Source organism: Protopterus annectens, chromosome 8.part1 (assembly GCF_019279795.1).
Source record: "Protopterus annectens isolate FY-2018-M chromosome 8.part1, PAN1.0, whole genome shotgun sequence".
Classification (NCBI taxonomy): domain Eukaryota; kingdom Metazoa; phylum Chordata; order Ceratodontiformes; family Protopteridae; genus Protopterus; species Protopterus annectens.
In genome coordinates this window covers 281,288,594-281,310,933 of record NC_056742.1, presented here as the reverse complement: position 1 = coordinate 281,310,933, position 22,340 = coordinate 281,288,594, and the positions used below count along the sequence as shown (strand labels likewise).

The window sequence follows — 22,340 nt, the reverse complement described above, 5'->3', positions numbered from 1 at the left end:
ACCCAAAACTTCCCTACCTACACTCCCTCTCCACTCCAACTTCTCTCCAGTCTTAAACATATGAATTATATACAAAGCTGTAAATTTGTCTGTCTTATAATGTCTCCTAGTATTACAACTAAAGGTTCAGCTCTGGCACTCACCTTGGGGTTCATTTGTAAGTCCTCAGCTGGATTCCATCTAACTGATATGACGCAGCAACTCTGAATATATTCTTAGTCATTATCTGCATGTTTTAGCCTGGGAAAAAGCTTATCCATTTGCTAAAAATAATACAGACACTACTGCAAAAAAGCTGAAAGACTTTGTACCAAAGTTTGGAGTTCCTCACTATTCATTCTGACAGGGGCACCCACTTCACTACTGAGATCAAAAAGAAACTGTTTCAGACTTTTAAAGGAAATCTGCAACTCTACTATCCTCATCACCCACAAACCACTCATTTAGTTGAGTGCACTAAATGAACTATGAAGACCAGGTTGAGAAAGATAAGTGAAGAGACTGGTCTAAAGTGGTCTGATGCACTACCTTTGGTTCCCATGATTATAACAGGGACTGGAAGTGAAAAAGAAAAAAACTCAGGCCATATGAGATTTTTATGGGCCATCCATGAGAATGCCATCCGCTTCACCCGCCCAAAATGCAGAACTTACATTAATCAATGATGCACTGTTAAATTATAGTGCAAAATTTGTTTCTATTTTACAGATTTTGCACTGAAGGACTTGTGAAGCTCTTCCGCAAACTTCAGCTCAGCCCTGCCATAATACGCATACTTGGGATTGGGTTTTTGTGTTAAAGTCTTTCCGTGAAAATCCTCCTTGGAGCCCAGGTGGAAGGGGGTGGTATTTTGGTCTTCTTACAACTCATACTGCTGTTCAGTGTGCTGGCCTATCAACTTAGATCCTTACTTCTCGCTGCAAAAATATCTGTATGTTACTCACAGAGAGAAAGAATGATACCCTACCTGCTCCTAATGACATCACTCCTGATGGCCCTGACTCCTCCCTCCAGCTGAGAAAAAAGAAAACTCTTTCTTCATAGGTAGGTACTAGGCTATCTGCCAGAGGGCAATTATGAGCCTAGCCAGAGTGCGACGGCTTTCGCCGCCCCATTGATTAATTAACTAATCCTCTGTCAAGCCGAGCCAATTAAGTGATCCCAGGGGTGTATTTTCTGTTATCAATCCACTCGTCAAGGTTTCTCTTGAAGAGTGTTAGTGAGGGGCTCTGCCTGATGTCATTTGGAATTTTGTTCCAAAGCATGGGGAGTCTCTGTGACAAGAATCTATCCCTCCAGCATGTTCTATTTATTGTTGTGGTGAGGTTTAAGCTCATTAGAGCCCGTGGCTCGCAGTGACTTGGATTTCTTTAGGTGGAGCATGTTCATCAATTCTGAGTTGGGCATAGCTTTGTAAGTCAGGCAGAGATCACATCTGAGTAAGCGATATGCCACAGAGTACAGTCAGAGTTTTTTCAGATGGGCTGCATACGGCATATGTTTGAGACCAGTAATCCTCTTGGTGAAGTACTTTTGTGGTCTTTCCAGCTGTTGGAAATGTCTTGTAAGGTACATCTCAAATGGGGCATTGTACTCTATGATGGGTCTAATGAGTGACGAGTAGAGGGGCACTATAACCTCTTCATTTCTAGATGCAAACCCTTTAGTAATTAGATGGGCCACATAGAAGGATTTCCTAACTACTTTGGCAATATGATTGTCAAAGACAAATTACTATCTACCTGGGTCCCCAGATCTCTTATTACCTCTTCTGTATTAAGAGGGCTGCCACCTATGTGGCAATTCGTGGGGGTTTTGTTTTTCCCAAACGGGATGACTATGCAATTTTTGGCATTTAGCTTGAGGCCATGACTTTGACACCAGGTGACCGTCTCAGTAAGGCCCTTTTGGAGGATGTCCATGTCAGCCGGAGAGTCAATTATGGCTCCCAGTTTGCAGTCATCAGTGAACTTGGTTAGCCATAGTCCTCCTGTGTTTGCCTGTACTTCTGAGAAGTGTATGCCGAAAAGTAGGGGTCCCACGACCGAGCCTTGCGGGACACCACTTGTGACTGGTTTAGAGTTGGACCTGGAGCCCGCTATTCTTACTGTATGAGTTCTGTCTGTAAGCCAGTTGGCAACCCATCTCGTGACGTAGGAGTTTTTCTGTAATACCAGAGTGGGGAATGGTGTCAAAATCCTTGACGAGATCAAGGTAGGCTGTGTGAACCACACTTCCCTCGTCTATGGCCTTGGTGACTGTCTCGAAGAAGTCCACCAGGTTTAGTAGACATGATCTGCCCTTAACAAATCCGAACTGGGTCGGGGTCAATTGTTTGGGGGTTCCCAATGTCTTTGTTAATTAGTTCCATGATGATGCACTCCATAGCCTTGCAGACCAGGCTAGTCAGGCTTATGGGGCAATAGTTACCAGGGTCAGTTGTTCCCCTCCTTTGTGGAGAGGAATAACCGTTGCTGTGCACCATTCTATGGGCACATAGCCTGTGGAGAAGCTGAGGATGAACAGCGTGTTTAGGTGGGGTTTAGTTCGTTCTGTAGTTCATGCAAGATTCAGCCTGGGACACCATCTGGTTCCATTGACGCTGTGTGTTTGGCTTTTGAAAGGGCTGTTTTCACCTGTGCATCTGTGATTTTTGGGACACTACACTTTTCCGGTTTGTTGTGGGCCCTTTTGGAGGTGAGAGGGGGGTGAAGTTTGCACTGAATCTATCAGCCAGGATGTTGGCAATATCAGTAGGTTCAGTATATTTTGCGCTATTTTGCACTAGCTCAGAGCATATCTGTGAGTTGCCACTTAGATTCTTGACATAGCTAAAGAAGGCTTTGTGGTTATCTTTTGAATCCTTTGCTATTTTTCTTTCGAAGTTAGCCTTGGATGATTTCATGAGGGACCTCAGTTTCTTACTGATACTGATCAGGGATGTCTTTTCCTTCTTGGGATTTGCTTTTTTTCTGAACTTGTTTCCTCCTTTTGTTGTATAGCCTGTTTATTGCAGGGGTCCACCAAACTGGTTTCCTTCTCTTAGAGGAGTAAGTCTTGGTTTTGCTAGGGATGGCACGATCCATGCATCCTTGTAGGTGCTCATAGAGTGCATTTGTAAAGGTTCTGCATCTTGGGCAGCATTATCCTTTAGCATGGGGGCTATGAAACTTACCACCTCTGTCTTAAGTAAGGTGAAGTTTGCTTTGGAAAAGATTTTTACTGTGGTTTCCTTAGCTGGGGGTGGTGGTGGTGGGGTGTGGACATACAGAGTGATTAGTTTACGGTCTGATCTAACCAGTGACGGGTTGACCTCCGGTGTGGAACATCTGTCGCCCATGTTGGTGATGACCAGGTCCAGTATGTTTTCACCTCTGGAAGGGGAGTTTACCAGCTGATCCAGGGCATTTGAATTGATGAATTCCAGGAAGCGCTGGGCCTGGGAATTTGTACTCGAGTAGTTTTTCCAGTGAATGGTAGGGTAATTGAAATCACCCAATATCAGAGTGTTTGGTAGGACCTTCATGTTTTCCAGTGTCACCAGAAAGGTGGAGTGGTGGTCCTGGGTCACAGAGGGTGATCTGTAGCAGGCCACAATTTGCATTGCAGATTTGCCTGATGTTAGTTGCACATGGATGATCTCAGAGGTATCATGCTGTGCCACTAACCTGGAGGTGTAGGTATCCTTGATGAATATGGATACACCCCCTTCTTTTGTGTTTCGGTCCATGTTCTGTGGCCGAAACGTGTGGTATGAGTTGTAGCCCGGTAGTGCTGGGGTGCTCTCTGGAGCCTTGAACCAGGTTTCAGTTACTGCACAGATGTCGATGTTCTCCATACTGAGGAGTGCTTCGAGCACGTGCATTTTGAGATTTAAACTCCTGGCACTGAGTAACATAACCCTCAGTTTATTGTTAATTGTGCTGTTTACGGAGGTGGGTTTGACTTTTGAGCCTTGCCTAAAAAAGGCATTATGGGGGCAGCAAGAGCAATGGCCAGTATTTGAAAGCCTAGGGGTGACAGGTGCAAGCCGTCTCCTGTGAAGCAACGCGGCTTGTCGAGCCTGTCATCCCAGGGTGACGGACATTGGATCCCCTTTGAATGACACCAGAAGCTTAGCCAATTGTTGAAATTGATAATTTTTTCTTTATACTGAGGTATCATTCTTGGTGAGGGCAGGATGCTACTCAGGGTCAGGGTCATACCAGCCTGGGCTACATGTTCAGACAGCTCTTCCACGTCTCTTTTCATGTAGTCCAGGGAGGTACATCTCAGGTCATTCACACCAACATGAACAATGACAGAGTCATATTTGTACTTGTTTTGGAGTGACCTGAGTGCTTGTGTTATGTGGCAGATTTTGGCTCCTGACAGACAGCTAACAGTAACCTTCTGCTTGTCAAGCCTAGTGAGTGGGACGTCAGTATGCCTGACTATACAGTCACCTATTACTAGTGTGTTAGGTATGTTATTTCACCTTAAGGGCTGTGATCGTGCAGCACACTGATTTTGTGTTTTATATTTTGTCTGGTTTGTGATGGGAAGTGCAGGTTGTTTGGGTGTCTGCTTTGGAGGTCTCTGATGCTTTTGCAGGTTTTTATTTAGAGCCTCAGAGTATGATTTTGTGTATTTATGTGTACTTTTTGCCAGTGCTGTTTTAGTAGGTCTGTGTGCAGTTGGAGTTGTGGTGCAAGTGTTAACCTTCTCCTCTTGACTGTCTGTTCCAGTCTTGGGTGGAGACAGCTTAGCTTCCAGTTTGGCTGTATAATTGCATCTCTCGCATATGTTAGTGTTTTGTGGTAGGAGGAGAGGGTTGTCTGTGTACATGAAGCAGTTGTAACATTGCCTCAGGATACCCAGATACACCAGCTGGACTGGAGAGTGCACCTGAAGTTGCCCTTTGGTCATGCCTGAATAGTAGGGTGAGCTGCTTAGTCACTTGGTTGGTGAGGGGTGAATAAAGAGCCTTGCCCTGCTCGACAATCAGTGTCAGGGTATATTAGTGCTTGCTATTAGGTCTGAGCAAGTGCTGGGCTGTAAGATGCTTTTTGAGTGCTTAGGTTGAGAGTTAGACTAGTTTCAAGGAAAAACTGAAGAGGAGACTTTGTGGAGCCGGGAATAATTTAACCGTAGCTAACTGACACTGCTGGGTGTGCAAAACCGTGCAAATGCGGTTTTTATAATAGGGAAATGAAAGAGATAGAAATTAGCCCGAAATGGCCAATAAACTACTAACTTCTGGGCTGGAACCACACCTCCAAGGACAGACAGGTTGCTCAAAGCTCCCCTCTCTCACAGGTGAACAGAAAAACTTCCTTCTATCCAAGTAAGGTATGGGCAACTCAGAAACTAGTATCACAGCTTTGAATTCAGCACTAGCCTGAAACCTGGACTATACTAGTTTAGAAAGGTGGGAAACAAGAAATTTTTTTTTTTAAAAAGATAAGGCAAAAACAGTAAAAAATACACTTAAAACAGCTTTAAACGACTGCAAACGACCAGAAAAGGCTATCACACTTTAGTGTGTAGCCTACAACAGTTAAACAAATTATTTAAACAAAAAACAACTTTTTAAATGTGCAGGCAGTCAAATAAGTACAATATGTGAAAAAAACAAGCTTTTAAATCACAAACACTGGAAAATCTGCGTTTAGGCGGAAAACAGTTAAGTACAGCAAGAAAGTACAGAAAACTGATACTTAATCACTCCAAAGTCTCTCTCCTAAGCTAGAAGGCTTGTATCAGTTTAAGGCTTTCTAGTGTTACCCAGTAGGTTAGTTACAGGAAAGATGGGAAACAAGCGCAGATGTGGGTCTTTTAAACCAGAAAGTTAAAAGAGATGGACAAACTGTCCAAATGGTCAATAAACTACAATTTCTGGGCCAAGAACCTCTCCTCTCATGGTAGACAGGCTAGCTAGTGTGTACCACTCCCACTGATAAGCTAGAAGGCTTTCCTGCAACACAGGAAGGCATGTGGGGCTCAGAAGCTTACCAACAGTCATGGATACAGCAACTCTGTATCTGGACTAGGCTAGTTACAGGAAAGGTGGGAAACAAGCGCAAGTGCGGCTTTTAAACCAGAACATTGAAAGAGATGAAAAAAACTGCCCAAACGGCCAATAGCTACAATTTCTGGGCCAGGAACCACTCCTCTTGTGGTAAATAGGCTACCTAATGCTTACCACTCCCACTGATAAGCTAGAAGGCTTCCCTCCAACATGGAAAGGCTTGGGGGGGGGGGGGGCGCAGAAGCTTACAAATATGTTATTTACTCAATAAAAAATCAGAGCTGAAATAAAGCAGATACAACCAGATCTACAAGACAAAGCATACAGAAACAAGATACTGGGAGCAATTACTATCAAACAATGAGGTCAAAACATGGGAAGAAACCAAAAAGAATTCTGACTTAAAAGGAGATCAACTGGTTTACTTAGATTTACTTTCTGAATTTGAGAGAAGACTAAGGGTACAACAAGGGGCTCACACCAAAAAAATTATGGAGAATAAGGCTGAAACTGCATTAAAGAAATACGTCATGAGTAAAGCCTTTAAGGCAATATTAGATTTAAAAGACGACTATACCTCAAAAAGGAGATAGGATTGAAGCCATAAAACAGGTAACCACTTTATAACAATATATCAAAGTCAAAGTAAACTTTATTGTCATTTAGAACTACATGGAATTAAATTTTGTGCATCAGCTGAATTCTTGAGATTACAAAGGAAAGTGAAACAACACATACGAGGAATAAACATAACTAACAAATACAATACTACTCACAATACACGCAAGAAAGAGCAGAGACATTTACCAGCACTCATATACAAAAAGAATACCCTCCCCTGAGTTAAATTAATTGCCCTATTTAAAGCAAAACAAAACACACTACAGACTGAAATTTCCAAGTTATCTGTCTAACATTGTACTTGAGTATGTTAAGTAATCCTGAGTATGGTTATAATAAATAAATAAATATTGCACTTACGTGGAATATATGTAAGTATATATTGCACAAATAAATAAAAAATTGACTTGTGTGTCCATACCCCTGGGACTAGTGCCAGAGTTTAGAAGTCTAATCACTGTATGGTAGAAACTGTTACTGAATCTTGTAGGCCTGCAGTGGCTGCTGCAATATCTCTTGCCTGATGCCAGATGTCTAAACAGTCCATGCACAGGATGCGTGTTGTCCTGTATTATTTTGGTGGCCTTTTGGATGCTTCTTGCAGAATAAAGATGTTGTATCGATGGAAGGCTGGAACCTGTTACCTTCTCTGCAACCCTCACCACTCTTTGTAGTGCCTTCCTTTCTGTAACTGCGCAGCTTCCAAACCACACTATCAAGTTGCAGTGAGGATGCAGTGTCAATACTTCAGCTAGCAACTTCTAAAAAGACAACCACTATGTAACAAAGAACTCCCCACAAAGAATTAGCGAATCTACTGATAAGCATAATACATAACACAATGCAGTTTCTCACAAAAAGTCGTGTTTTTCACCTTCCCTGAAGTAGTTTCTAGCAAACATTCATGTGATGGTTCTCGCCACCAAAACAAAATGCTCCTTTTAAGTGTATTCTTTTTAATATTAATGTTTTTGCAGATAACATTTTATTAGTCAACTAGTAACATAAGCATCAGCTGTAATCAGCAATTACAAAAGCTAACAAGCTGCATTTTGAAATAGCAGAACAGGCCTGAAGAAATCGTATGCTAGCTTCCAGGCTTCCACTGCACTAGGTTTGTTCAAAACAGACAGAACAAGTAAATATATTATTATTATTATTATTACTTTGGACTAAAGATAGCACAGGACAAGCTGTTCACAAAAAGATGTAATTTTTATACTACATTCCAAACCCAAAAAGCAGTGTAGTACAATTAATGCAAATTTCCTGCACTTTCTGCTTTTGTTTTTAACTCCTGTGAAATCTGCAAAGAATCTACAAAAGAATCCCCCATATGGTGTGGTGCAACAAGAATTTCCCTGCATGTTTTGCAAGCTTAACTGACAGGAAAATGGTAAAGTATCAGATAAGGCACCATCTCTGGGCATCTACTTACAATGTAAAAATCCAGGGGATGCCTAGTCTCTGATGTGTGGAGTAATTTGTCATGCTGTGTGCATCAACTTATTGGAATCACAGAAGTTTTTTATCTACTTATTACTTGATGTAGCTCTGGGATAACACATCTGCCTACAAGGTGCAAAGTTTATTACACCTGTTCATCCACACTCACTGATGTTTGTAAATGTCAAGCATGTAGTTCTGCTTGAAGTGACATGACAAAGAATTATTGCTCAATCTGGCCAGTACAGAAATTAAATTGGCTGCAAAATTTTGGATAAGACTTTGCAGGCCCATAAGAAACAAAATAACTGTGATGTGTAAAGGATCCACAGTTATAGCACTATTGTGGTTGACTGACCAGGGCTTTCCTTAAACTTAAAAGAAATGTAATGATAGACATTACGGAATAATTCATTCCGACCTGTTTCAGTGACTTTTAACTTAGGCCCAGTTTTCCTACGGCTGGTGGCTATTTGCCTTCTGAAAGTAGTGACAACTGATGATATACAGGTTTATCCATTTCATGGTTTCTGACTGAGACTTCCGCTTCAGGCACCAGACCTGTCTATTTTATGGATATTGTTTTGAGTCACTGGACTATGCATTTCCGGTTAAAAACTGTTACTCTGCTTGACAATGACTAAAGGAATTCATGTGGCTATTACATTGTTAAACAATAAATAGCTTTTTCATAGGAGCAGCACTTTTAACTACAATCAAGTTATTTCAGTCATTTAAAGAACAAATACTATACGGGTAATTTGAAGAACACCTTTAGCAAGTCAGATAGTCATTCAAAAACTCCATCTACCAAGCACTTACGTTACAATGTCAAAAAGAAAGATAAAACAGTCCTCAAAACCCAAACCCACTTCTTTAAAATGTATTCTTTATATTAACTGCCAAACACCTGAAAGCTCAACAACATTTAGAAAAGTTCATCAGTATTATACTACCAAATCACAGTCAAACTCCAAGGAGTCCATCTTGTAGACTCCTCTCTAAAGCTCAAATTCTGCGTAGATAATTCTACAATCTTGTATTTTTAATTTTATATCACCAGTAGGGCAGACCACTTGTTTCCATTTTCTAGTAATTGATTTTTCAGTAGCCAACATTATATAAATTAAGCAAGATTATTTCAGTTCCATGTAACGTTATTTATATTAGTTACACTCACCAAAATTAAAGACATCAATCCATTAATCTTACTTGACCAGACTGGTTCACGTATTTCTAGTAAGTGTTTTTAGATCTAGCATAGGGCCTTATCAAAATCACCTAGCCCACCAGAATTACACCTCCAATAACTTTATTTTACTGTGGAGAAAAATTCTTGCAAGCCTGGCTGAAGAATAAACGTACTGAAACAGTTACTGCCATCCAAAAAATGTATATATTTAGAGATCCTAGAGACTAACTTTACTTTCCCCCAGTCTTGCTGACTTATTGATATAACTAGATATCTTTCCCATACCTGACTAAATTTGTTGATCTCACCTGTATTCATTCCACAAAGGATATACAAGGTGCCATACCTCTCAACTGTCCCTGATTTTCATTCAAATTGTAGCTCTGTCCCTCTTAATCCCTCCTATCACCGGTGCCATTTGGAGGAAAGTTGGTGAATTATGTTAAAACCATTATGACAATAATTAAGAGTTACAGACATATTTAGTTTTAGGAAATGTATATTAATTCACATTCTCTTTTTCTTCTGTGAATGTTTCAAGTTAATAGAACTAATATTTTATAAGTGTCCCTGATTTTTTCTTGATTTGTCCCTGATTGGTTGTGAGCTATGCAAGGTGCTAATAACTTTATCCCTACGGTTTTGTTCCTGCTTTGTGACGAACCACCACAACACCCATAACAGTAAGTGCTCTGTCTTAACAGTATGCAATTTGAGTTTTCCTAAAGAAGCAAACAACAAATCAAAGATTTATCTAGGAGTGACATGGCCTTCCATAATGTCAGTAAAATGTTCACAAGTTACAGGAATAGCATACTGCATCAATTGTGCTCAGCACTGCAATGTTGAAAATCTATTCAGTTTGCTTATGGCTTGTGCAGTGTGAATTTCTCATCCCCAGACAAATGTTCTGCTCATCTTTGGGTTATACAGATTTAAAATATAAGGACTAAAAATTTCATGAAGCTGCATGCCTAGGCTTTCAAAGATCCTAATGGATCAATAGCCTACTAAGTACCTATGAGTCTACAAACTATGTCAAATTAAGAGACAATTCAAGCTACTCACCCATATTAGTCTTCTTTGTCACCTCTTCAATCAGCTACATAAATCTTTAACTATTGTTTTATTAGTTTTTTCTTTTACAAGATCTCTTCCTTTTAAGCATCTCATAGAAAATTACCTCCCTGACATACTTAAAGCTGATTTCCACTTAGTGTTATAATCTTTGGCTTTCAATCCCCCTGCAAATGTTTAAGCCTGGTGCCATACTATACAGCTCAAAATTTGGGATTCTAGTACTTCATGCCCACTGGAAGAGTAACTATATTCCAGGCCACCCACGTGCTTTGCCCTGCCCAAATAAATACAGTTATAGTCTTCCTTAGTTTACCAAAATTCTGCTAGTAGAGGAGCAGAGAGCCTTGTGAGAAATAAATTATTAAATACAGTACAAACCACTGGGAATCCTGTATCCTTTATGCCCCATCCAGCAAATTCCCTTCCCTTTTTGATAAAAACATTTACTATTCTCTAAAATACACCAGACAGATCAGTGTGGCAAAATCTGGGGAGTATCAACTAACTTTAAACCTAAGTAAGTTGCATGATTAGGGTTTGTCAAATTATGGATATACTGCATGTATCATCTCCAAGGGAATATCATTTATTTACAGCTTGTTCTCTCTGTGTTCACATTATAACATGCCAACTGTCCAAATGTATATAATTCCTGAATAATAACAGCCAAATCCTGCTCTATATTAAATAAATATAATAAAAGATCATAAGCATAAATAAACATCCACATTAATCCATGTAATCGGTATCCAGTAGCTGGGATTTGCCTTAACCTACATGCCAAGTTCTCCGAAGAGTGGATATTCTTATTTGCTGCTTCCTCCTACATTAAATACTGGAGAAAGTTAATTTCCCACCTACTCTGTCCGTAGCCTCTTGACATACTGACAATGGTAATTTAAGAAACCCCTCAGTAAATTTCAGATAAAATAACTGCTGAAAAAGATGCTGCCAGCTAAACCTATAAAATGCTTTTTCAGCATCTAGGCTTGTTACTGATAAAGGATGTTCTACTGCAATAGCATCATATATTAATAAGAAAGTTTTTTTTTTGTAAAATTACAATGAGTTGTTCTGGCAGGTATGACTTTTTTTTGACTCAGAGAATTAATAGGGGAACTATTCTGGTCAATATTTTAGCAAAGAGGGCACAAAAAAGTCTATAACTGTGGTTGAGGAGAGATACTGGGTGTTATTATCAAGATAGACTTTGCCAGGTTTTTAAATGACAGCAATTACTGCTTGCCTCTACCATAGGGGTGTTAGCTGAATTCATAACACAGTTAGCCATGACCATGAAATAATTAAAATAAATAAATAAATAAATAAAACAAACAAAAAATAAAAAAATGTATTTAGCTACAATAGCTGTTTTACTGCATCTAATGAAAAGTATTTAAACTTTAAGAGAATCTTCCCGGAAATAAGTTTATTCAATGAAATGAAATAAAAAAAATATCTCAGCAGCTTGCCTCATATCTGCTGCATATAACTGGTTCATAAAATCTAGAAAAACAGTAATATACATCTCCATGAGTATTACAGCATCTCCAAAGACAAGTGGCCTTTTATTTTATTAGCTATTCTTTCCATTGTATACTATCTTAATTGTAATGCCAGGTATTTCTGATTAACGGGATTGTCTTCCATTCCCTTTAGTTTAACTGTCTCAGTAAACTCAACTCAGCATATCATATTTCTTTCAGTTTTTACTGTGTATATCTTCAATCCTCTTTCCTGCATTAATAACTTTCCTTATAGCATCATATTGTGCAATGATTAATTTGGAATAATACTGTCATTTCATTATTGAGAAGCTTCAGCTTTATTGAGATAAATTTTCTCAGAAGCTTTAATCAATTTAGACCGTATAACATTTTTTTAGAATTAACTCCTCAATTAGTTTCAAAAGTCAACTTGAATTTTTTTCCCTGATAATTAGTAAGTTCAGTCTTATTGTCTGTAAAATTAGGACCTATTCAGATACATTTTTAATAAATACATAATAAGATACATCTTAATAAACAGACCTTCATCATCTCTTAAATAACAACTTGCTTGTAGACTCACAACATGGTTTTAGACCCTACCCTGCTACCCAGGTGGTACTCACCTCATTTCTATTTTACATTACTAACCTGCCTGTTTTAACACTATATAATGTATCCAGCCAGACTAGCCCGGTTAACAAATGTAAAATAAAATAAAATAAAAAAAAATTTTTAATAGCAAAACCGAATGACATGACAGCACTTCAGAGTAGGTGTCCAAGCTAGCCATTAAATAAGTATATTAATTTGCTATCAATATTTTGTCAGTTATATAGCATAAACTAAACTTATATGAAAAACAGGTTATACATTTGGTTGTGGCTGATTCAACATCAAAATTGCATCCACCATTCCCACTGAGAGTATGCAAGCACGAAATTCAATAATGCAGTCTTATTTACAGGGATAACTGAATGAACTTCATCTGAGGCAAAAAGACATGCTCCGAGTCACTTGACCATTTTACCAGCCCCTCCTGGTTAACAATCCAGTCTCTAAGCAACCATATCTTCTCCACTTGAGATGTATACCATACATTCATTAACTAATAGTCAAACCCTATTTTTCAGCCTACATTTTACTGTCATATAGCTTCCCTCTCTATAAGCTTAAAACATGTAATTGTCTTACCAGTGGTGCTGTAACTCTATATCTACCCAAATGACATCACAGAATTACAGAATCTTTAAAAGGAAAGTGGGCCTAGTGGCCACTTAGGGCATGCCAGTACCCACCCCTTAGACTTTAGGTCATGCCAGTACCCGCCCCTTAGACTTTATCCACTTTTGCAAACAGACCAGTCATACCATAGGTCAATTTGTGGATACTCAGTTGTCTTACTCTACTGAAGGCAGAAGTTTGATACACAGCTTAATTTGGAGTGGACATTTGTTTCAGAGATGGGGTAAATGATGCACATCAAAACTCTCTCTCTCCATCATGTTTTGTTAATTGCTAAAGCAGGTTTAGACCCCTGATTTTATAGTGTTAGTGGGATTGCTTGATTTGTGGAGATAATCTCTGCAAATGGTGACAGTAGCCATGAAAGTAAAAGATGCTTGCTTTTCAGAGGGAAACCTATGGCAAATCTGAATAAGATTCTAGAGAGTATAGACATCACTTTGTCAACAAAAGTTTGAAAACTCATGCTAAGTTTTTCCTATGACAGTTGGACTATAAGTATGGCTATGAATTTGAAACCTGATGCTTCTGAACTGAGGCGATGGAGAAAATTTTTGAGAATTCGGTGGACTGCAGTAAGAGCACATCAGTCAAAACTTAAGAAAATAAACACAAACTATTCAATGGAAAGCCTGATAGTAAAGCTAAAATTCAATGTTTTGGTCACATAATGCAAATACAGGGTTCACAAGAGAAAACACTGATTGATAGGAATGATTGAAGACGACAGAAGTTAAGATGGAGAAACAGCCTTACTGAAGCAATGAATATGAATTTGCAGGAACTGAAACAAATTTTTGACAGACAGGCCTAGCATGCTAATGTCGTTAAGGTCACAAATATTTAGGCTCAACTAAACAACAAGAGGACTTGGACTAGTGGATCCCTAATGGCTTGAAATGCATACACAGACTGCACTTAAGGAGTCTATAAGATGCTGAATACAGGGACAGTACTTCCAGCCCCTCGGTAGCTTTTGTCTTTTAAGCCTGTGATCTTTTTAGCCAGAAACCCCTAGAGTCTTTCCAGTTGATTGATATACCCAGTAAAATAAATCCAAAAAGGGACACTGTATATAGAGGGGTAAAGATCCTCTATGAATCTAAATGAAATATCTTTCACAATCAGCTGCAGCAGGTAATAGGATTTCCTATCCACTGTTGCAGCATGATGGACAAAGGCAAAATAATTATCTAGCCATGTTCCAAGGTCTCCCATAACACTTTAATTTTGGAGTGTTGGCTATACTGTAAGGTGGATGAAGGGATTATTTACCAAATGCAATGATATTGTGCTTTTCAGCATTTAGTTTTAACTTTTTTTTGAACAACAATTGTAGTCATTTGTAAGTTCAAGTTGAAACATCTATGTATCAAAACAGAACTTGAGAATGACATCATGTTTAAAAATGTCTGTGAACTTGGTTACCCAGAGATACCCATTTGTAATTTGGAGAGCTACAAAGTAGAGGTCCTAACACAGAGCCCTGAGGAACAATACAGACCACTATGTTCACTGAGGATGCAACTGCCACCCTCACAACATAGGTTCTATCCCTCAGCCAATGTGTTATCCACTGAGCTACATAGGGGTCAATTTGGAGCTCTTTTAGCTTGTTTATTATTTTGCTTGTGGTATGATGTCAGATGCTATAGTCAGCTTGAGGTATGCTGTATGAACAGCATGAAACCACAGATGAAAATACAATGCAGGAAAATGACTCAGCAAGTGAATCAAAAGTAGAATTTACTGTTGAAATGACTGTAGACAAGCAAACTCTTTCTCTAGCACCTCGGCCAATGCCTTTAGCAGAGTACAATTACATCCATTCACAATCTCATTCATATATATATATATATATATATATATATATATATATATATGTATTAAAACAAAACCAATTGAACAATTAGAGAAACACTTTACAAGAGCCATTTCCAATTAAGCTCTCTATTTAACCCATAAGGGTACAAAGTATTGAATTTCAAAATAAAAAGTGTTTCTTTATGTTGTAATTTACTTTTTAAACATGCATCTCTTTCACAATAAACTTTTTCTGAAACACTTCCTTTCAACTTACTCCCATCACTATTATGGTACATTTTAAAATGTAACCCTAATGGGCTTTCCACTTTTTCATTTTTTTATATTTCTTAAATGTTCTAAAAATCTAACACAAAAACTTTGTTTAGTTTCTCCTACATAAAATAAGTTACATTCACATTTAAGCACATAAATGTATGTAGTGGAGTATTTTAGATATATAGAAGATTTAATTTTTCTATGTGAAGGTGGTAGATCTGAGGTAGGTGAGTTTATACAGGATTTGGACCAAAATAATTTTGGGACTAAATTTGATGGGGCACAATGTGGGGAAAGAGTGACATTTTTAGATGTTAATTTGGATGTAGTAGGAAGTAAGATAGTTACATCTGTTCATCACAAGTTTGAGGGAGTAAACATTTTTTATACGGCTCCAGTTGTCATCCTCCCCATTTAATAGCTGCTCTTCCTTATAATGAGTTGCTACACATTTCAAGGTTGACCAGTGATAATGGTAAAATGGAGGAAGAAATAATAAGAATATGTGAGAAATTTAAAAATAGAGGCTATAGTGCCAAATGTGTAGAACAAGCCAGAAATAGACTTATGTCAGGTAATCAAGACAAAATAGTTGCAGAATATAAGGGTAGATCGGATAGAAATAAAAATAATATTTTAGTGGATAAAATATTTTGTGTGTCCATATATGGTGTTTACACTGAACAATTGGTTAAGATCATTATGACCCATTGGAATATTTTAACACAGGACCCCTTTTTTGGGTGAATTGTTGCCTCAAAGAACAATGGTGTCATACAGGCAGGGGAAGAGTATTAAGGATATGTTAATACATGCTCAGTTTAAATTTCCCATGGAAAAATTGAATAGATCTATTAGAAATTTTGGTCTTCGGGCATGTGGACATTGTAGTATATGTAATTATAAAGTATCTTCTAATAAAATAAATGGACAGAAATATGATGTGTGTGACAGTTATAGTTGTATGACAGTGGGAATTATTTATGTGCTTAAATGTGAATGTAACTTATTTTATGTAGGAGAAACTAAACTAAGTTTTCGGGTTAGAATTTTAGAACATTTAAGAAATATAAAAAAAGAAAAAGTGGAAAGCCCATTAGGGTTACATTTTAAAATGTACCATAATAGTGATGGGAGTAAGTTGAAAGGAAGTGTTTTATAAAAAGTTTATTGTGAAAGAGATGCATGTTTAAAAAGTAAATTACAACATAAAGAAGCACTTTTTATTTTGAAATTCAATACTTTGTACCCTTATGGGTTAAATAGAGAGCTTAATTGGAAATGGCTCTTGTAAAGTGTTTCTCTAATTGTTCAACTGGTTTTATATCTATATATATATATATATATATATATATATATATCTATATATATATATATATCTATCTATAGAGGTTGTGAATGGATGTAATTGTACTCTGTTAAAGGTATTGGCCGAGGCGCTAGAGAGAGAGAGAAAGAGTTTGCTTGTCTAAGGTCATTTCAGCAATAAATTCTGCTTCTGGATTCACTGGCTGAGTCATTTTTCTGTATGAACAGCATGCATACTGTCCACAGCTTCCTACCCTGTCAAATAGGTTGGCAAGATTCATTAGACAGGACCTACCCTTAAAGCTAAAACTGCTGCATTTTTACATCAAAGTTAATGTATCATTTATGATACATTCCATAGCTTTGCAAAAGAGACTCATAAGTCTAATAAGTTCAGAGTGAATAACTGCAGGGGTACGCCCACTAGGAATTGTTCTCTAGTATTTATCAGGTCAATGTATGTATCCAGGTGTGCACAGAGTTTGTTTGCATAAATGCATGTATTACTACCTTGGGTAAAACAGTTAAGTTTGAATTCTGAGACTTCATCAGAGATGACTGACACATTTGAAGCCTTTTAACTTTGAGATATTTGCATCTAACTGTTTGAAGACTTTGAAGGAAAAGTTTACCAGACTCAGGACAATAATATTTTGTCCTCTAGTGAGATCCTTGGCAATTTGGTCCAGGGAGATTTTGTTTAAGAAATCCAGGATTTTTGAGGTGTAACCTACAACTGAGGTACAGGTAATGGTGGTTAAAAGTCTCCTAGGATAACGAAATCCTTGTTAATCTGAAGTTTATCCAGTGTATTTAGGAACCTAACATAGCTTGCTAGGATAACTAAAGGTACCTTATAACATGCTACAACCTGAGAGTTGGTTCTATTTTAGTGCAATTTGGATTTCAATCAGTTTCATTTTTGGGTCTCTCAGGATCTGCCTAGAAGTAATGTGGTCTTTAAGAAATATGGATACTCCACTGCAATTACCACTGGCACAAAAGATGTGGTATGTACAAAACCTTATAGAGGTAGTACTTTCTGTACTTTTAAATCAAGTTTCTGTAATAACCCAAACCTGTATGTGCTCCAAATGTAGCAGTGCCTTAAGATCTGGCAGTTTGCTATTTAAAACTCCAGAGGCTGAGTATAGCCATCTTGATGTAGTCTGCCACTTCATTTGTTTTGTTTGTAAGGTTGGGAGAACCACTAACTAGACTCTCCCTAAATAAAGGCATTGGGGGGCAGTAAACGCTTTACCCAGTATGTGGAAGCCCTGGAATGAGAGGTGCAAACCATCCCTGGAAAAGCAAGTATGACTAGCTAGCATCTCCTCCTGTGCTAACACATACTGGATTCCCCTAGAATGACACCAAATATGCAGTCAATTGTTGAAGACAATCACCTTTCCCTATATGTTGGCATTTTTTGAGGTGAAGGAAGGATTCCTCTCAAAACCAGGGTCTTTCCTGCATCTGTGACATGTATGGAGAACTCTTGTCTCTCTGCTCATCCCTCAGGGATTTATGGACATGCATCTGGTGTGCTTCTCCTCGGGCCTCTGCTGAAAATGGGGTAGGTCCCAATGTTTCCTGGTAAACAAATGTTAAATAAAAATAATAAAAATAAAAATGTCATTCATACCCACATGGACTACTACCATGTTCATAATCATATTTTTTGGCTTAAGGATTTTTAGGGACCTTTAATATATCACAGATCTTGGCTCCTGAAATGCAACTCATTGTCACTTTCTCTTTGCTTGGCTGTGTGAGAGATGATTCAGTGTGTTTGACAACAGAGTCATCAATCACTAGTATACTTTTGTTAGAACGGTGTCTACGTACACTGGTTCTGGAGTGATTTCTTACCCAGTTATCCTTTACTGTGTCAGTGCACATAGTAAGCACTTGCTAAATTTAATTCTGGTGGTTGCCAAAAAGCAATTACTGGAAAATGGAAACCAAAGTCTAAGCCAATTGTATCTGAAGTACTGAATAATCTAACAGAGATGAAAGAACTTGAGGTGGGATCCTTAGAAAGGGGTAGGAGCAAATTAGACAGAAAAAATTGAAACTGTAGGAAATATACATGCAGAAAAATGTTTTGGAGGAGGAGTTAGATTTAAGGGAAGACAGGAATGAAGCAATTTATGTAATGCTGGATTAATGATAGTTATACAAAAAATGTGACTTATAATGTTTTTTCAGTAGGAATATGTTAATATGGTTTCTTTTCTTTTATATAAATGTATGTCTGCCAATGTCTTAAGTGATAAATCAATACAAGCATTAAAAAAGAATTTCTTCAGTAGGTACTCAATCCATTCAGCTAGCTTTTCAGTAACATCTGACAACCTCCTCTACTCTGGGATGCAGTAAACCTCAGTTTTAGGACTTCTTCTGTTTTCCATACCTATTAATTTTTCTTCCAAAAGTTCAAGCTTCACTTTTGAGGAAGTTATCTTGCATGAAGTGTCATTAAATCCTTTCCCTAACTCCAATAACTGATCTTAATGAGCAGAAAAGGCTACTTCCATAACAAACTTTTGGCCACACAATCTATATAGTATGAAAAATAGTAAACTTTTTTCAACTCAGAAATAAGTTGTATAAGTGACTTCTTTCCTGAAGTGTGGCAGATCAGAGTGAATAGTTTCCGTTGTTCTGAGTGCCAAGTATGATAACTGTGAAAACTCAATTTTGTTGACACAAGAAGGAAGCTCAAGAAATAAGGAGAGATTGGGATTTTGGATGTAGACTCTTAAGGAGAACAACCAAAATCATATTGAATATTATATTCATAAAACAGCAGGGAGTATTCTAAGAACCAAATCAGCATGAGAATGGAGAAAAGAGATTTTGCCAATAGGAATGACTGTGGTCAGGGATATAGATAATAAGCAAGAGAGGACTGGAATTTGTTGGAGAAAACTGGCAAAAGAATCAAGGCATTGGGAGCAAATAACTAGAAAGGGAACGGTAATAGAATGGGAAGAGGCCAAAAATGTATTGGACTGCAGGTTAAAAATTGCATTCCCACTATCAAGGACTGACATCCAAGTATAAGCAAAGAGAAAGAAATAGGGGGCTCCTAAATGAAAGACCAGCACTGGTAGCATTTTTAATAGAATCTAGAACAGAAGCTGGTGTTAAAAAAAGGAATAATTAGTAAAGCATATAAAATACTGCATGATAATTATAAGAATCAATTAGAGGAACTTAGGACCGAGAAGAGAGACTGGATAAGCAATTCACAAAGAGACAATGGAGGATATATGTATATCTCCCAAATATGCAAGAAAATCTAGATGATTTAAAACCTTTGCCTGGAAGTGTTTACATAGGTATTTTTATACCCCAAGTAGACTCCAAGAATTTTTCCCCAGGTGGATAGCAAATGTTGGAGGTGTGACAGGCAAGAAAGAGGTAGCTGGAACATATTTTTGGGACTGTGGTGAGCAGGCAGACTTTAGGGATTCCTGCAGACTGCTCTGTCAGAGATGCTGGGTGAGCTGATTGGACTGACTGGGGAGATGATTTTTTTTTTTTAGTTATGCTACACAATCGGGATTGCCTAAACATAGTAAAGCCTTGCTAAGTCTAATTATGGTGGCTGCTAAAAAAAGCAATTACTAGAAAATGGAAATCAACGTCTAGACCAACTTTACTAGAATTAATGAATATAGTAACAGAGATATAACAACTAGAATTGGGTTCTTTAGAAAAGGGAAGGAGCAAACTACATAGGAATAAAATGGGAATTGTGGGAACAATATATGCAGAGTAGGAACCAGGTTTAAGAGGCAGGATTTGAATGCGCCATATAATTCTTAACTGACAATGACTGGATGGTTTATAAGTGATGTATAACGTTTGCCACTACAGTTCCATTTCAGTGGTTATTGTGATGTAAACTATTTGCAACTAAAGTGCTATCATTTTGTATGCTTTTCATTTATATAAATGTAAGATTGCATTTGTCATATGTGAAATTTTAATAAAGATGTTTGGAGAAAAAAACTGACAACTCAATTTCTTCCAAAAACACAGCTTGAGTAGATGACTTTTTCTTAATTTTAGGCATCAAAACTTCATAATTGCACGTAGCTGTAAAACTTACATTACAAAAGCATGAGTCTTGGCAGCACATAAGCACTTTTTCGACTGGGAGACATGGAGCTCTCAAAGCACATCTTAAATGCTTTCAGATCTAACAGGATCTCTGACTTGACAGGAAGTCTCCCATATGGATATTATACTGCGGCACTCTACTCTTTGTGCAACAAAACAAGGTGATTTGCTACTAATCTCAGAAAATGAAAATATATGTTTACCTACGAAAACATTAGAAGTTCACGCAATGAATCAGTGTTTTTCTTTTTTTTGTACTAGATGTATATAAGGAAAACACATTTACAACAGTTTCTTTATGGTGATATATTTTAAAGCTATCATGTAGTTAGAAAATGGAATTCTGTAAGACTTGAAAGACTTTATCCTAGCTCTTATGCTCTAGTAATGCTATCTGATGCTATTTTATACCAACTAAAAAAATTGGCAAAAATTAATGCGATGATAAAGGATCAAACAACTGCCACCATTGCGATTACCTATTTTTGAAAATGACTGTTTTTATTTGTCCAATTGGAACTATATAGCCCAGTACTGAATATGCTTATTTCTCTTACCAAACTAAGAAAACAATTTCATTGTCAGGTTCTTCAGTACGCCTAAAACAATATAATTTTGCAAATCACATGACAAATATTAATAACTATAAAAAAATAAACAACCAACCAAAAGCCTTGCAGTTAGATGTGTAAAACAGCAATTAAAAATATTTGGACTAAGCACGCTTTCAGATAACGTTTCGCCTAGACAAAAATAGAGAATGGCAGATGGACTTTAATACTGGGTATACAATATGAATTCTGCTAATGTGAATATAACCAAATAATCCTCATAACATCTGCTAGAGAGGCATCAACATTATTTGCAAGTTATTACAATGGCTGCGAATAACAACACTAAAAGTTGTCTTCAAAACTCAACAGAATAACTTACCTCTAGTAATAAGACAGCAATTTCACAACTTCCTTTCAAGCAAGAAATAATAAGTGGAGTGTTTCCAAACTGGTCTTTTTTGTTTAACTTAGCACTGCACTCCAAAAGGCATTTCACTACCTGTTAAAATAATAAAGAATTACAATATGGAAAACTAACATTCTTTTTCAAAGTACTCAAATGTAAATGAAACAGGAAGCAGTATGAAACTTACTTTTTCTGCTATGAAACTTCAATGTGTATTCAAAAATAAGAGAGTCTTCTAATTATTGTCTACAAATAAGACAGTACGATCTTTCATATGGGACACATGCACACCCAGAAAGAGTTATAGTTTTCCACAGCAACAGCATTTACGGAAAGCAGCTAACTGAGACCCTTAACCACATGAAAAACTAATTGCCACCTTCACTCATGGCCATCGTCATGCCCATCTGCCCAAAGGAAAACTATTAGAGAAAAAAGAACTCTGAAAATCAAATTACATGCAGATATTATGTCACAGTAAACTCTGTGTTAAGAGCTACAGTGCTTCCTTGTTTTTTTTTTTTTTTAAATAACAGCAAAATGTATACCATTCCATCCTTAAACTCTTCTCAAGTGTAACGCAGTGATATTTAGGGATCGATAGGAAGTCTGTTTTGCCTGAATTTAAACTGACTGAGGAACAAAGTGAACTGATAGATCATTAAGGGGACAGCTAACACTATATACATGTACCAGTTAAGTAATCAAGGGACCTGTGCATGCAAAACTAAATTCAGCATTCATAAATGCCATCTGTTTCAGGCTACAATTACTG

The 22,340-nt window shown here is 37.5% G+C and overlaps 1 protein-coding gene across 1 annotated transcript in view; it reads right to left on the bottom strand.

Moving 5' to 3' along the window:
- The window catches only part of ANKRD27 (ankyrin repeat domain 27), a 1,716,109-nt gene that overhangs the window by 238,524 nt on the left and 1,455,245 nt on the right, over positions 1 to 22,340 (bottom strand). Inside the window, exon 24 of the mRNA XM_044081882.1 lies at positions 21,539 to 21,658. Coding sequence (XP_043937817.1) covers positions 21,539 to 21,658 — 120 coding nt within the window. The remainder of the gene's footprint in view (positions 1 to 21,538; positions 21,659 to 22,340) is intronic.